General features: G+C 39.4%; 1 protein-coding gene across 1 annotated transcript; it reads right to left on the bottom strand.

The window, feature by feature from the left end:
• Positions 1-6786: 6786 nt before the first annotated feature.
• Positions 6787-8757, bottom strand: LOC145780360 (uncharacterized). The gene is made up of 3 exons (XM_082592060.1): positions 7972-8757; positions 7675-7863; positions 6787-7299 (listed from the first exon to the last, which is right to left on the bottom strand). The coding sequence occupies exons 1-3, from the start codon at positions 8755-8757 to the stop codon at positions 6787-6789; spliced, it is 1488 nt and encodes a 495-aa protein (XP_082448186.1).
• Positions 8758-15721: the final 6964 nt, after the last annotated feature.

The following is a 15721-nucleotide window of genomic DNA, read 5'->3' as shown; positions in this document are numbered from 1 at the left end:
AATTAAACTTGCAACAAGGCCAAAATGATCACTTAGTGTTGAAGTCTGGGCGACGTCCTGCTATAGAATCGTTGTACCACGCAATAACTGCTTTAGCGGGATTGTAATCCGGTATTGCGGGACCATCTAACTATAACGACACTAAATTGTTTCAACTGCTCGCTGCTCAGTAAATTGTTTCAACTGCATACCGCCTTTCATAAAACCTGACCATTTATATTGTTATGATGTCACCATTGAGAGTGTGAAGTCACTAACCCACAGCGGAAACATTTCTCAACTTCGAAAACACGTATTTTCCCCTCGGATGTCAAATAACCTACCCAGACAACAAAATCTGTCATCTTTACATTGATTCTACGTTTGCAGTCGTTAAATCAGGGTAAAAATGACGAATTTTGTTGTCTAGGTAGTTCTCCTTTTTAACAACGATTCAATGTCCGACAACATTGAATCGACATAAAAACGACAATATTGCCAACCGATGTAAATTAGCACTTCGGATTAACACTTTGTTAAAATAAACGTCGGGACTTGGGAATTACAAACAAGACTTATAGCTGGTGATCACAGTTTTATATTTTCCATACAATAGCAAATGTTTCCGCACAATACAACAGTGGTGATTATGACGTGCTGACCTAATTCTGCGTCAGTCTTTGATGCTAGATATTTTCGACAGTTAATCCACGATCATTCTATTGCGAAATTAAATAATTAGCTAGAAGAAACCGGCGGCCAAGTTGGCCGACCGAGGAGGCAGCACCGGCGGTCATTCAAGAACTACTTAGCGGCCATGGCCGCGATGGCCGCCGGCTGCTTTAAGGCTTGGGACACGTTTGTCCGCCGTCGACAAAAACGAATTTCGAGGCCTGTTAATGCGATGGCTGCGCTTGGCAAATATATCAATGACTGCATCATACTCGAGTACAATATCTTGTTTAAATACTTCTGAGCTAGAACATCCAAACGTGGTCGTGCGGTAATAATTTTTCAGGTACCGTATTTTACGGACCATAAGGCGCACTTTAAATTCTTTTTTTCCTCATAAATTGATCGTGCGCCTTATGGTCCGATGCGCCTTATGTATGGATCAAGTGCGGTAGTGCTTTATTGCCTACACTCAAAACCAGTACCGATATACAATTATATACGGTGCGGTGCGCCTTATGGTCCGGTGCGCCTTATAGTCCGGTGCGCCTTATGTATGAACAAAAAACTAATCAAAGCAATTTATTGACAGTGCGCCTTATAGTCCGGTGCGCCTTATGGTCCGTAAAATACGGTACTGTACTTATTTAGTGAACTGAAACATCGCTCATTGGAGGCAGTTGTAACTGGAAGCGTAGCAAAGATTCAAAGTAATTTATGGATATAATCGGATAAGTGACGAGTTGTTCAGCCGCTTGACACGCATCCACAAGAGTCGCAGGTCGTTCATCCACAGAAACTGCAAGCCAATTCGCTCTCTGTGATGAAACATTTAATAACCAATTGAGGCTTTTATTCACTGAAATATAGAAACACAAAACAATAAGAACTAAAGACAAACTAATAGCAATAGGTAACGTTGTAGGCATACAACTAGGGGTGTTCAATTTCGATTATTTGAATATTCGAAATTGAATTTATTTTCGATTTCCGAATTTCGATTTCGAATATCACAACTATTCACCACACTGCAAAATGTGATTTTATCGAAAGAAACGACATGAAAATTCGCTAAAAAACGCGAAAAAAAAGCGATCAAATTTGCGAAAAAAGAACACAAAATGACGTCTACAGCTCCAGGCCCATGTTGGTGTTTAAGAACACAAGCGACATGCTCACCCATCAGTCGGGATCTCAGCTTCGTGACGGTCAGGCCAGCTTTTGAAAACGATCGCTCCGCTGAAGCCGAGGTCGCTGGGATCCCAAACACTTCAAGTTCATTTTCACAGCGAGCGATTCACTGCCGCGACATTTCACTGCAGAGGTTTCGACTCGAAAGCGACATCGAGTATGTTTTCAAGCGCATAAAACTAAACGCACACTCCGTCTACGTAGTAAATTATGTTGTTTTTAGGTGTATGACATTGGGTGTATGACAACATCTGATGACATTGAATCGACACGAAATGGTAGATTTTTGCTATGTCCCAGGCAGCAAAATCAGTCATTTTTACATTGATTCAACGTCTGCAGACATTCAATCAAATGACAGATTTTGTTGTCTGTTGTTGGATTGTAGCATCGCAACTCGTTCTAGTGATTATTTATCGCGAAGCTGTTGCGGTTTGCATTCAAAAAGTGTTTTCCTGCTGCCGATCGCTAGTTCATCTATTGTTTTATGTATCAATACAGCATAAAAAGTTGCCCCCACACAGAAATATGCGTGGGGGCCAGGCCCCCACGCAGGCCCGTAGCCAGCCGGGGGCCAGGAGGGCCTCGCCCCCCCCCCCCTGAAAAAAATTTTGCCCCCCCCCTTGGCAAAATCTCAACATTCTCGAGCAACAGCTACAATTATAATGATTTTGCATTGAAATTTTTTCGGCCCCCCTAAAAAAAAGTTGACCCCCCCTTGCTCTGCGGTCTGGCTACGGCCCTGCCCCCACGGCTTAGGCGCCTATGGATTCGGTAAAAAATGGATAAAACTGCGACAAAGCTCAGCTTACACTTTCTGCTATTGCACAACCTATAGCTATCTTCATTCTTGAGAGAAATTTGTGAAATTGGCATTAAAAATGCCAACCTGGCATCCCTGGTGCAGGACTGGCCGTTGGACCCGCGAGAGCGTGTGATAGTCACGTGATCGACAATGCGCATGCGTCGAAGTCTTTTTTCGCTTGCAAAATGTGACAAGACCGATTTCGCGCCACTCGAGTTACTTTCAACCCGTTCAGCCGAAAGGGCGGCTATAATTTCGAATATGTCCGATACGAAAAACGAATTTCGAATATTACATTAATCGAATCGAAAATCGAAATTGAACACCCCTACATACAACACAAACTTCTGCTGTAACATAATAGTTTCAAACATAAGACTGTGACGCTCTGGCAAAGCAGTTGAAAGGAAAGGTTGCTTGCGGTGCCAGAGGCATTGCGCTTCTTAATCAAGCAGCAGATGACGTAACAAATTCCAGACGTTGTCAAGACGTAAATACCACATTCTTCCCTCCTTCATCTTCGGAGCATCATCTTTGAATAAAACAATAACAAGACGATACAATAATAAACAGATACATTTCATACATGATAAATCTAAATGCATTACCTACAGGCACCTCAAACGTTGTATATATATGTTGTGACCATATCGTTCAGGTGGTCTGGTTACTCTAGAACAGGGATGGCAAACCTTTTTTAGTGCATGGGTCACAAAAGAGACCTTAACCCTTGAAAAAGCAAAAGTGGGTCATACATTTAATTACATGTTAGGCTAATGCGAAACTTGCTGCTGCATCTTCTCTGCAAGTTTTATTATCCTTGGTTGGTAATCCGTAGTTTTTAGCTTCACACATGCAGCACTCATATCTGAGCTGAGACGATTCCGTGTGCTTGGTTGTATAAAATTCATGTGCGAAAATAAAGATGCGCACGAATATGAAGAACCAAACAACGTTGACAGAGCTACCGCAAATCTTTTCATAGTTTCAAACGAATTTGGCAGGGAGTTCCACTCTGTAAGAATTATATTTTCAGCATGGTTTTCAACAGCAGGAAAGTCACAACCATCCATATCCATTGTCATTTCAGTTTTTAGTAGGAGATGATTTAATTCTACAAATTTTGTTTTCCAAACTGCACTTTCTTGAAAGTCTATCATTTCCATTTCCAAGTTGTAAAGACGAAGCCATTCGAAGTTTGATAATTCAAGATTTTCAAATTGAATTGCATGCGGGAAAAGAATGAACTGCAATGTAGTATCTAGCTTTCGGAACTGGGTAAACCTTTCTGACATTACATTTTTGGCCTCTTTCGTCAGTAAAACATACTTGTTGCGTGCAGTTTGCTTTTGTTCATAAGTTAAATTGGTGCTGGTAAAGTGCTTCAACAACTGAGGAAAATATTTCAGCTGACCTTGTTCAAGGTCTACAGAAAAAGTAGCGAGTTTCTTCTCAAATGCTTTAATGTGCCCAAACATGGATAATACAATATTTCCACAGCCTTGCAATTTAGTATTTAACTTATTGTAATGCATTGTGAAATCAGCGAAAAATGTAAATCATTCAAACAAGTAGCCTACTTTCGCTCAACTCTGGATATTTTTGATTTTTTTCAGCTAAAAAAAGTTGTACTCTACTTCTTCCAACAATTCAACAAATCGCTGTAAAACATTACCACAACTTAAGTTGTGTCAGACTGCTATATGGCAATTCGGTATGGTACTAGATTAAAATAGGGTGGGGCCTTATTACAAATATTTAGTAAAACATTTATTCTTTGCTGAAATATTTGTTTAAATTTCATTATGTTAAAAAAGACAAGTGGGTCACGGAAAATCTGTGATGGGTCACTTCGTGGCCCGCGGGTCAGTGGTTTGCCATCCCTGCTCTAGAAGAACGTCTCGAGTGTGTAGAAATAGTTAAGGGAGATTCAGTCATTTTGTGATTAGTTTCTGAAGAAGTATGAGCATCTGCATCAACATCCGGTGTAAGATTTTGCTGTGTACCTACGGTTTCTGGTGAAGGGTTTTGTTGTGTACATGGAGGTTCTGATGTAAGATTTTGTTGTGTGAGTGAAGTTTGAAAGGGAGATTCAGTAAGAGTAGAAACCATGTTATCATGGTTTGATCCATTTCTAAGTGTGGGGGCAAGATCGTGGTTGAGACGGAAGATTCTCGACCATTGGGAAATGGCATATTGGCAAAACTTGGGTTTGCGTCCAATAGCTCGACCTCTTCCACAAGCGGATTGCTTTTATTTCGGACAAAACGTCGGAGTAGGACTGGTCCTGGCTAGATAAGCCAGCAAGGAAGAGATTGACCGAACATACTTCGACGACTAAACCCCATAAATCGTTCGTGGGGAGTGGTGTTGGTTGCAGTGCATAAGAGAGATCGTACTGCGTGCAGAGCTTCGGGTAGAACTGCCTCCCAGCAGCTCTCGGGCTGTTCATATGTTCTTAAGAGTTTGATAGTTCTCCAAGCAGTTTGGTTAATTCTTTCACATTGAGAGTTGCCGGTAGGGTGGTATGGTGTACTCCTGCTACCCGCAATTCCTCTGTCTGAAAGATATTGCTTGAGATCTTGAGACATGAATGAAGAGCCTCGGTCGCTGTGGATATACAAGGGATGACCAAATAAAGAAAAGAGTTGACCAAGGCATCGAATAACAGTGGGCGAAGTCATGTCTTTACATGCAAATGCGAAAGGATAGCGACTATATTCATCCACAACAATCAACATATACTTATTCCTGCCATCGAGGGGTCCTTTAAAGTCAATGCTGAGTCTTTCCCATGGTCTCATCGATTTAATCAACAATTCGGGTGGTTTACGATAAAATCGAGGTTTTAATTCAGCGCAGACTTTGCAGTGCAAACAAACATATTTGGCATCTTCCATAGAAAAGGGCAGATTTTTGGTGTGAATGAAATGGGATAAACGTGAAATGCCTGGGTGCTAGGGTTGTAAAGGGGTGGAAAGTTTCCGGGAATTTTGGAAACTTTCCTGGAAACTTTCCAGGAATTTTGAAGGACCCGGGAATATTGGGAATTTTCATTTGGCATTTATTATGTTTAAAACATTTGTTAAATATTTCATCAATTAGAAAAAATATCAAAAACCTATCTTAAGCATTTTTTATTTTCTTTAATTATTATAAACACTAATTTGGTGTTGATTAAGAATGAGGCTTATGCATTTATAATTAATAATTATGCATACTTTTTCAATATTTAAAAAAATACTGATCATATTTGGGAACACTCACACTAGCAAGGTCCGCAATAGGCTAGCAAATGAAAGGGTGGAAAAACTAGTATCTGTCAGGTCAAACTTGACATTGTTTGAGCCATGTGAAGACAAGTCAACTCAAACTGAAGTTGACTCTGAAGTCGATGGCGCTGCCAGAGCAGTCATTAGTACATCATCTGAAGAAGCCGAGCAGGAGGAGATGCTAACCAGCAGCAACTAGAACAACGACTTTGTAACTGACCCAGTATTGTTTTTCTTTGTAAAAAAAAACAGATTGGTGATGATTCATTTTTGGAGTTATTAAACTAAACCATATGTTTGTATGTTCTTAAGTGTTTTAGTTAGGCTATACATACATAGTATTTTTATTCTAAACAGTAGCCTATAAGGCCATTATTTTCTTGTTTCAACATCAAATTAAGATTGTTTTGAAAGTTTCCGAAAATTTCCCAAAATTCCCGTTAATTCCCAAAATTTCCATGGAAAGTTTCAGCTCTGAAAAATCCCGGGAATTTTGCAACCCTACTGGGTGCCCAAGTTTTTAATGGATTTTGGTAAGATTGGGCGAGTTAGAAGATAGTGTACACGCTCTGGATAACGCATCTGGAACTACACTGCTCTTACCGGGTCGATGCAAGATGTCGTAATCGAAATTTCCCAATTGGGCACGCCACAGCTGGATTTTGTTGTTTTTAATTTTACCTAGTCGTTTTGGGTCAAACATGAAGAAAACGGCCCTTTGATCTGTCGGAAGTGTCAACTTGCGGCCATGTAATAAATGGCTCCAGTCCACTTTCTAACCGCATCCATGATAGCCGAAGCTTCTTTTTCCACAGTTGAATAGTTTGCTTCGCAACGAGAAAAGGTTCTAGAGTGAAAGGCAACAGGTTACCCTCCCTGATTTAAAGTTTCAGCTAAGGTATGCTCCGAAGCGTCGCACTCCACTACAAATGGAATTCCTTCTTTGACACTGGTGAGGCAAGCAGATGCAAGACCTTCACGTAAAGTTTCGAAGCTTTTAATAGCGTCAGAGGGTAGAAAAAAAGAAGATGATAGATTGGATTGTACTAAAGGTCTCACCTTTTCAGAGAAATCAGGTACCCATTTGGCATAGTAAGAAAACATTCCCAAAACCCGTTGTAATTCCGGTTTAGATTTTGGCAAGGTAAGTTTGAGCAAGGGTTGAAGGCGTTCGGGGTCAGGTTTGATTTTACGGTGTGAAAGTCTATAACCTAGTAAGTCTATCTCATTACGAGCAAAAACACATTTTGATTCATTAAAAGTTAAGCCCTCTGCTATGGCTGCAGCAAACAAGGCGTTTAATTTCGCGTCATGATCTGCTCGATCATTGCCACACACAGTTATATTGTCAAGATAGGCATAGGTGTCAGTCAAATTATGCTTTTCGATCAGTTTGTCAACAAATCGTTGAAAAAACGACACACCGTTAGTAACACCAAATGGTAAGCGCGTGAATTGAAGTAATTTTCCTTCGGCTTCAAAAGCCGTAAATGGGCGGTCAGCAGGACAAAGCGAAATTTGATAATACGCGGATTTTAAATCTAAAGTGCTAAACACAGATCCTTCTGCGATTTTTGCAATTTGGTCACTTATTTAAGGAAGCGGAAAAGCATCAAGTAACGTAAATCTATTTATAGTTTGTGAATAGTCAACAACCATTCTTGGTTTATGTCGTCCATCTCTTGCAACCAGCACTTGTGCTCGCCAAGGTGAATAAGAAGGTTCGATAATTTTCTCGGGCAAAAGTTTGCTCACCTCCTCCCGGATGAATTTACGATCTTCTTGATTGAAGTTCCGAGACTTAGTAGCGATGGGCTTTGAGTTAGGTTCCAAACTTTGGAGTAAACGAGGAGATTCCATGGTTGAGGCAGATACCCCGCAGTAAGAGTCTCCGATCACTAACTTTCTTTGTGATCCATCAAGTTTGAACACAACTTCTTCATGCTAGTTCAGAAAACCTTGGCCTAGTATGATGTCGGCACAAAGTTTTGGTACTACTCCAAAGACGACGTTGGCATACTTTCTCTCTTGAAGTTTGACTTCAGTACACACTTTCTCCAGCACTTGTGCAGTCAGTTGGTCCGAAGCCATTGAAACTTTAGATGGCTTGCCTTGAGGTTGCAGTTTAATAAGTTTTGCAGCTTTGGCACTCATGAATTTGTCAGATGCACCTGTGTCCAGCAAGCAATCGAAATCCACTCCTTTTATTTGTGTACGTAGTGTGGTTTTGTTTAAGCATTCTGGGACTGTACCAAGAACAGAATACAAGTGAGATTTTTCAGCATCATCATGGGCTGTGTTGTCATCATCAAGTGGGGATTTGTGGCCTGCAAATGGTATTGCAGCTGCTTTCCGAAGGTTGTTTTGGCAAACACGCTGGAAATGACCAATCTTGCCACAAGCATTGCAAAGCTTGTCTTTCGCTGGACAAAAGAATTTGCCACCGGCATGGAGATTACCTCCACGAAAAAAACACTTGCGCTTTGTGCATCGGTTAGAAACTGTAGGTTTCATTGTTGCCGTTTTCGCATTGCTGCTGGATTGGTTAGAAATGGATGAAGCACACTGGGGTGAATTAGTTAAATAAGAATTTGAGTGTTTTTTGGCTTGGTCCAGCATTTGAGCTTTTCTAATGGCAGTTGGTAAATCCAATTTTTGCTCTTCAAGTAATCTCTGTCGAATTGTATTGGAGTTGATACCATTAATAAAAGCATCTCTTGTAATTTCGTCTTTGTAGGTCTCGGCGTCTACGTTTTCGAATTCGCATTCTCTTGCTAGTTGACGTAATGCGTGAATGTATTGATCGATGGTCTCTTCAGGATTTTGAACTCTGGTCATTAACAAATGTCTAGCAAACACAACATTTTTCTTTTTATGATAAGCATTGTCGAGCGCTGTCCTTGCTGCAGCGTAGGTCCCTGCACCTCAGCTTGTCGATGTTCTCTGGATTTCCTTCGTTTCTTTCAACCGCAGTTGGAAAAGTTCGTATATTTTCTTTACTTTGGGTTCCTCTTGAAGGATCTCCAGTCTGTTGGGTCGCAGCAACTTGTCCATTAAATCAAGTGAATAAAATGGTGATGAAACATTTAATAACCAATTGAGGCTTTTATTCACTGAAATATAGAAACATAAAACAATAAGAACTAAAGACAAACTAATAGCAATAGGTAACGTAGTAGGCATACAACACAAACTTCTACTGTAACATAATAGTTTCAAACATAAGACTTTGACGCTCTGGCAAAGCAGTCGAAAGGAAAGGTTGCTTGCGGTGCCAGAGGCATTGCGCTTTTTAATCAAGCAGCAGATGACGTAACAAATTCCAGACGTTGTCAAGACGTAAATACCACACTCTCCATCTTCGCAATTCAATAGTAACTGCAAAGCAATTGCTTGGTTCAACATCCAGCATTTCATGGTAGAAGCCGAAAATCTCGTCGATCGTGCAGTCTTCATCTTCATGAATCAATGAAGGCAAAAATGTGCTGACTTTAAAAGCTAGCGAGCAGTACTCATTGAATCTCTCGTGAATTTGTGCCATGCAATTGTCAAAAAAAGGAAGAAAAACTGTTGACAAATTACATTGCCAAAAGTATACCCCCGCCCTCCACGCTATATGAATCATCCAAGCAATTATTGCGCTACAACTTTTTTTTTTTTGCAAAATTTTTATTTTTTTTACCTGATCATTAGGGGGAGGCCATCGCCCTTTATCCTCCCCCCTAAATACACTACTGGCTACGTATCTGTTTGCTTTGGGTTTTGTGGCTGTGCTAACTACAGAAATATAGCTTGATTCATATCTACTAATACTATTGAGGCACGTTTTAAACATTTCAAAGTTTTTCCACCTTACCCACCTTTTCCCGTTTATTGACGTGCTGGTACGGATATATTGACTATTGCAGTCAATAGTATCTTTTCCCGGACAAGTTAATAACCGTCCGCCCCAATAGCTCTGTTGGTTAGCGCGTGACTTCGTGAACGAAACAGCTTCAAGATCAAGCGGCGCTGGTTTGACTCTCGCTGTTTGCGCTTGAGCAACACATACTAACATTACTAAGGAATGCTCTCTATTCAACGTTGCCTAATGGATGGAACAATTTCCCGGCAACAACATTCCAACAATCGCAAACTTCACTCTGTCAATCTCGGTAACCGGCCCTGGATCATGCGTTCGTGGCAACACTGTGGTCTGGTCAAAGTGGTCAAGTTGGTGTGAGAAATCATAATTGTTCTGATTTCTAGTCATTTGTTTTGCTTATTACATCTGCAGCAGTACCGTATCCGACTATCCATAGTACCGCATGTATTGAAAATTTTCAATGTTTAGTCATTAACTCAACTGAATATTCATTCATAACCACTGAATGGTTATTTCATCGGATGCAACCTAGTTCGTACCATGAACAGTTTGTACCCTCAGTTCGTAGGCACATCCCTAGTAAGTTCTTACCATGCAAAAATCGAGAGAAAAAATTAAAAAAGCCAAAGTCGCTGATCGCAGTTTCCGCAATCATTTTAAATTTTTCCCCCTAAAAAGATCGTGAGAAAAATTAGCTCAAAGCCGAAGTCCGCTGATCGCAGTTTCCGCAAACATTTTTCCGCAGTTTCCGCTAACCCTAACTATAGAGTAATCTATGCTCTAATCCTAACCTTCGCTGATCGCAGTTTCCGCAAACATTTTTCCGCAGTTTCTGCTAACCCTTACCCTAATTCTAACCATAGAGTAATCTATGCTCTAACCCTCGCTGATCGCAGTTTCAGCAAACATTTTTCAGCAGTTTCCGTTAACCTTTACCCTAACCATAGAGTAATCTATGCTCTAACCGTCGCTGATCACAGTTTCCATTAAACGCAGTTTCCGCTTACCCATGGATCACGGAATTAGAAATTAATAAAAATTAAAAATAAGAATTAAAAATCTACCGTATTTTACGGACCATAAGGCGCACTTTAAATCCTTTTTTTTCCTCATAAATTGATCGTGCGCCTTATGGTCCGGTGCGCCTAATGTATTGATCAAGTGCGGTAGTGCTGTATTGCCTACACTCAAAACCAGTACCGATACTACTATTATATATGGTCCGGTGCGCCTTATGGTCCGGTGCGCCTTATGGTCCGGTGCGCCTTATGTATGAACAAAAAACTGATCAAAGCAATTTATTGACAGTGCGCCTTATAGTCGGGTGCGCCTTATGGTCCGTAAAATACGGTAATTAAACGAATTAAAAATCTAATTCAGTGGTCCATGGCTTACCCTAACTTTAACCATAGAGTAATCTATGCTCTAACCCTCACTGATCACAGTTTCCGCAAACATTTTTCTGCTGTTTCCGCTAACCCTAACCTTCGAATTTGTTTCAAATTGTTTGGGGAAACTACGATCAGCGACTTCGGCGTTGTGTTATTGTTGTGTTATTAAACTGCGATCAGCAACTTCGGCTTTTTTTAATTTTTTCTCTCGATCTTTTCACGGTACGAACTGACTGTACAAATGGTTCAAGGTACGAACTAGGTTGCACCCATTTCATGAACGGGTGCAACCTAATTCGTACCCTGAAAAGATCGAGAGAAAAAATAGCACAAATCCGAAGTCGCTGATCGCAACAAAGCCGATGTCGCTAATCGGTGTTTCGGCAAAAATTTTAAAGTTAGGGTTAAGCGGAAACTCCAATCCGTGTGGTAGTTTGGCTTTTTTAATTTTTTTCTCCATTTTTTCACGGTACGAAACGAGGGTACAAATTGTTCAGGGTACGTATTAGGTTGTATCCTTCAACAGTACTAGTGGTTGTGTCATGAAGACTGTGTACACTACATAGCTGTGATCAGGACAGTGACATCTCTAGCACAGTAGTGCTGTAGTGGGAATAACGTGTCATAATCGGCTTGTTTTTTGCAAATATAACTTTAGCCCTGGTTCCAAACGGATGCAACCTAATTCGTACCATGAACAATTTGTACCGTCAGTTCTAAGGATGTGCCGATTAATCGGAATCGGCAGGTATCGGCAATTTTTGGAGAATCGGAATCGGCATCGGAAAAAATTGCCGATTCTTTCCGATTCTTTATATCAAAGTTTCCTAATCAAAAGTAGCGCGAGCGCATGGAAATACCTATCAAAGAACGGCTTCTTTGAACAACCGCATCAGGGTCAACTAGCATTCAGAGAGCGGTAGTCTAAATTATGACGATTGTCCGCCATTTTGTAAACTCTTGTTTAGTAGGCACGAGATCAAAATACTTTCTTTGAAATGACGAAAAACGTTCAAAGAGAAAATCAGACCAGATAAAATATAAATGTTGAATGATTACACAACGGTTAGAAGTTAAAGGAGAAATGGATTATTACGTAATAGTTATTAGCTTGCAGTATGCGAGGCGCTAAAAGCAAGAAGAGAAAAAGCGAGGGAGTATAAACTGCAAAGAAAATGAGAGCAACTGTCTGAAAGATTCAAAACGCTTTTAGGATAAAACAAAGGGCGTCAATGGAAAACAACGTGTGAAGTTGCAAGTAGTATCTTTTCAGACGCTGAATTGCAGTGAATTAGTCTTGTCACTTAGTAAACACGTGAAAAAAGATTACCTCGTTTGCGCAATAATCACTCGATTGTTTGTTCAACCCATGAAACGGACTATGTTACAGCCAAATGCTGTCCCAGCTCTAGTCGGCATTCGGCAAAATTAGGGAGTTTTCTTTGATCTGTAGAATATACCTTAATGCAGACATTGTTAGTTGATGTTACTGCATTTTAATTTACGTGCCTTTAATTTTGAATATTAAAAAGTGGAAATGTTCTTTGTAATTATTGTTTAATTGTTGTAAAATTCGTAGTCACTGAAAGTTGCTTAATGTTAATTTACTAAGCAGAGAGAAGTGAACTCCAAGTATAGGCCTATTGCGCTTAATGCGTTCAACAAACAATCATGTGATTGCGCAAACGTAATCAAACCAACTACCCGGTAATCTTCACGTGTTTGCTAAGCAACAAGATTGGCTGCAACTCTGCGTTCGAAAACAACAGTAATTTCTTCACAATATGTTTTTCTTTTTTCGCCTATTGATGCACTTTGAATGCAAGGCTGGTGTGTTACTTTTTTAAAGGTTTTTGTATATTCAATACCGCTGCATTCATTTTCTTTTACACTCTAGTCTTTTTCTCTTCTTGTTTCTGGCACCTTCTTGAATTCTGCGAGAAAAATACTGCAAACTGCACAAGATAATATTTTGCACACTGCATTAAGTGAGCAATGGCGATTTTTCTCTTTTCACTGATTTATGCGACAAATAAAACGCGTGTCTATCACCACTTTGTAGCGCGCAAGAAGTAAACAACTACGTAAAAAATCACGCTGTCTAGTGCAGGCGACAAAGTGAACGCTTTTAGACATTTCAAAGGCAGCAACTTGCAACAAAATCGCAACCACTTGTAAAGCGCCAACTAAAAGAAGCTTTAATCATTTAACCAAAGAATCGGCATCGAAATTGGCAAATATTTAAGAATCGGCATCTGAATCGGCATTGACAAAAATTCTGTAATCGGCACATCCCTAACGATATGTTTTAGCGTGATGCTGCGAGTTTGCTGCGATAATAGCAAACTGCACTAGCTTTTAAAAGATATCAAGGGACGAAATAGGTTGCACCTAGAGATGTTAATACAAAAAAAAAAACGAACTGTTTTGTTTTTTAAACAAAAAATGTGTTTTTTTAAAAAAAAGCTTGGGCAAAAAAAACATGCATTTTTTTTTTGTTTTTTTTTTCATATTTTTCTGTAAAAGTTGCAAATTTTTTACAATTTGCAGCTTATTTTCATTATTGTGGTCTTGAAAAACATTAAACTAGTAAAAATGGTTTTATTGGTGTGCTGAAATTTCTAAGTATTTGTGCTTGGCAGCATATGTTTTTTGCATAATTCTACGTTGTTTCACTTTCTTCTTCATTCTCAGGCATGTTTGTGCCAGTAGACCTGACAAACATTGAATTAATGCAATTTGATACATGACATAATGTAGGTAGATGAGTTAATTTCTTGAGTTAAGTGATTAACTTAGTTAAGTGCTTAAGTTAATTTCTTGAGTTAAGTAGGTAGATGAGTTAAGTGATTTATACCGTGTGAATGTTTGGCACCTAGCAAACAAAATGAGTTTACGCCAGTGTAGGCGCTGACGCCGCCAACTTTTTTTACAAGTTACGTTGACGCATACGGCGTATGATTTTTTGAACGTTTGGGTTTACGCTGACGACGTCACAGGCCTCGAAATTCGTTTTTGTCGACGGCTAACAAACGTGTCCGATCTGAGCAGCTATCTCGGCGGACAAATTAAGTCTCACGCGGACACACCAGTTTAACGTTGATCGTCATGCTTAATCACTTTATTTTGATAATTCTTCGCCATTTGACAAGTATAGCTACGATTTAAAAGGCTTTTTAAAATTTCAACGAAGTAGCTCTGAACTGCTTTCATCAGACCAACGACGTGCGCTTGAAGAGTCAAAGCGCCGTGTAGCTGCTTACGCCGCATAGCTGATTAACTTCCACCAAACGAGGTCATGTGGCTTCTTGCGACTGCGTTATAATGCTCTGGGCACGAGTCGGAAAACTTCTACACTAGAGCCATTCCGTGTCAATTCACACGGTCAAGAAAATCAACCTCTTTGATTTTTCTTAAATTTTACACACCTTTTTACTATCCTATATGATGAACACCTGCAAAATTTGAGTAAAAATTATTGAGAAACACGAGAGTTATGAAGCATTTAGTTTGGGGGGGTCTGCCGAGGGGGCACATTTTTTTTTATTTTTGGCCATGTTTGAGGCCCTATTACTGCTAAATTAAATTGGGTAAGAACCCAAATTTTTTACATGTGATAGTACTTCTGCCAAATATTGAAAAAACAACATTGTTCACATTGTCACTCTAAAAGGTCAAAGGTTATAGACATCCAAAGTTGGCCGTTTCCAGCTCTCGGCTAAAATTTTCCAAAATTTTAAAACCTTGCCAAGACCCTATTTTTGGTTGGTTTTGGCTGAAATTTAGTAGAAATGTTGTTTACAGGATTCTCTATGAACTGAGAAAATTTCAGTACAAAATATTAAAGGGGTTGGGAGGTATTTAATGTGAAACATGGGTCGAAATGAAAAAAAGCAAAAAGTGGGGTCCTTTTAATACCCCGGTTACCCATGACCCCAGTGAAAATTTGCACTGAATTTTTTTTTACATGTTTACTAAGATATGACAAGTCTACCATGCAAAATTGATCCATGGTTCTCAACGTTTTCTTATAGAAAGTATTCGTCAAAGTTTGGACAAAAACGCTAAAAATTAGAAATGAAAAATTCAAGGGGAGTAGGGGTGATCATTATTTTATTTTGCTATTGGCTATATAAAGTGTTCTAGATGACAGTAGCAATATTATGTGCTTGACAAATGAAAATGTAGACCTATGAATAATTTTTGCAAGACGTTTTATGCATAAAGTTTAAGACATTATTATCTTTATGTGTTTTGGTTACACTGTCCGATATCGTTTTGTTTGATTTTTTGGTATTAAATTTTCTTTAATTGCATAAAGAAGAAGAAGTATATAACATCAGAATGCCAAGTTAATGCAAGCCGAAATTTTGTTCACAAATTCACTAAGACGTGACAAGTTTACCATGCAAAATTGATCCATGGTTTTCAGTGTTGTTTTACAGAAAGTATGCGTCAAAGTTTGGAGAAAAACGTTAAAAATTACAACCGAAAAATTCAAAAAATAATGTAACAATATTGAACTATATATACTAGAAAACATTTG

Source organism: Aplidium turbinatum, chromosome 11 (genome assembly GCF_918807975.1).
Source record: "Aplidium turbinatum chromosome 11, kaAplTurb1.1, whole genome shotgun sequence".
Lineage (NCBI taxonomy): Eukaryota > Metazoa > Chordata > Ascidiacea > Aplousobranchia > Polyclinidae > Aplidium > Aplidium turbinatum.
The sequence above is the reverse complement of the archived record's forward strand: the minus strand, read 5'-3'. Positions and strand labels throughout refer to the sequence as shown.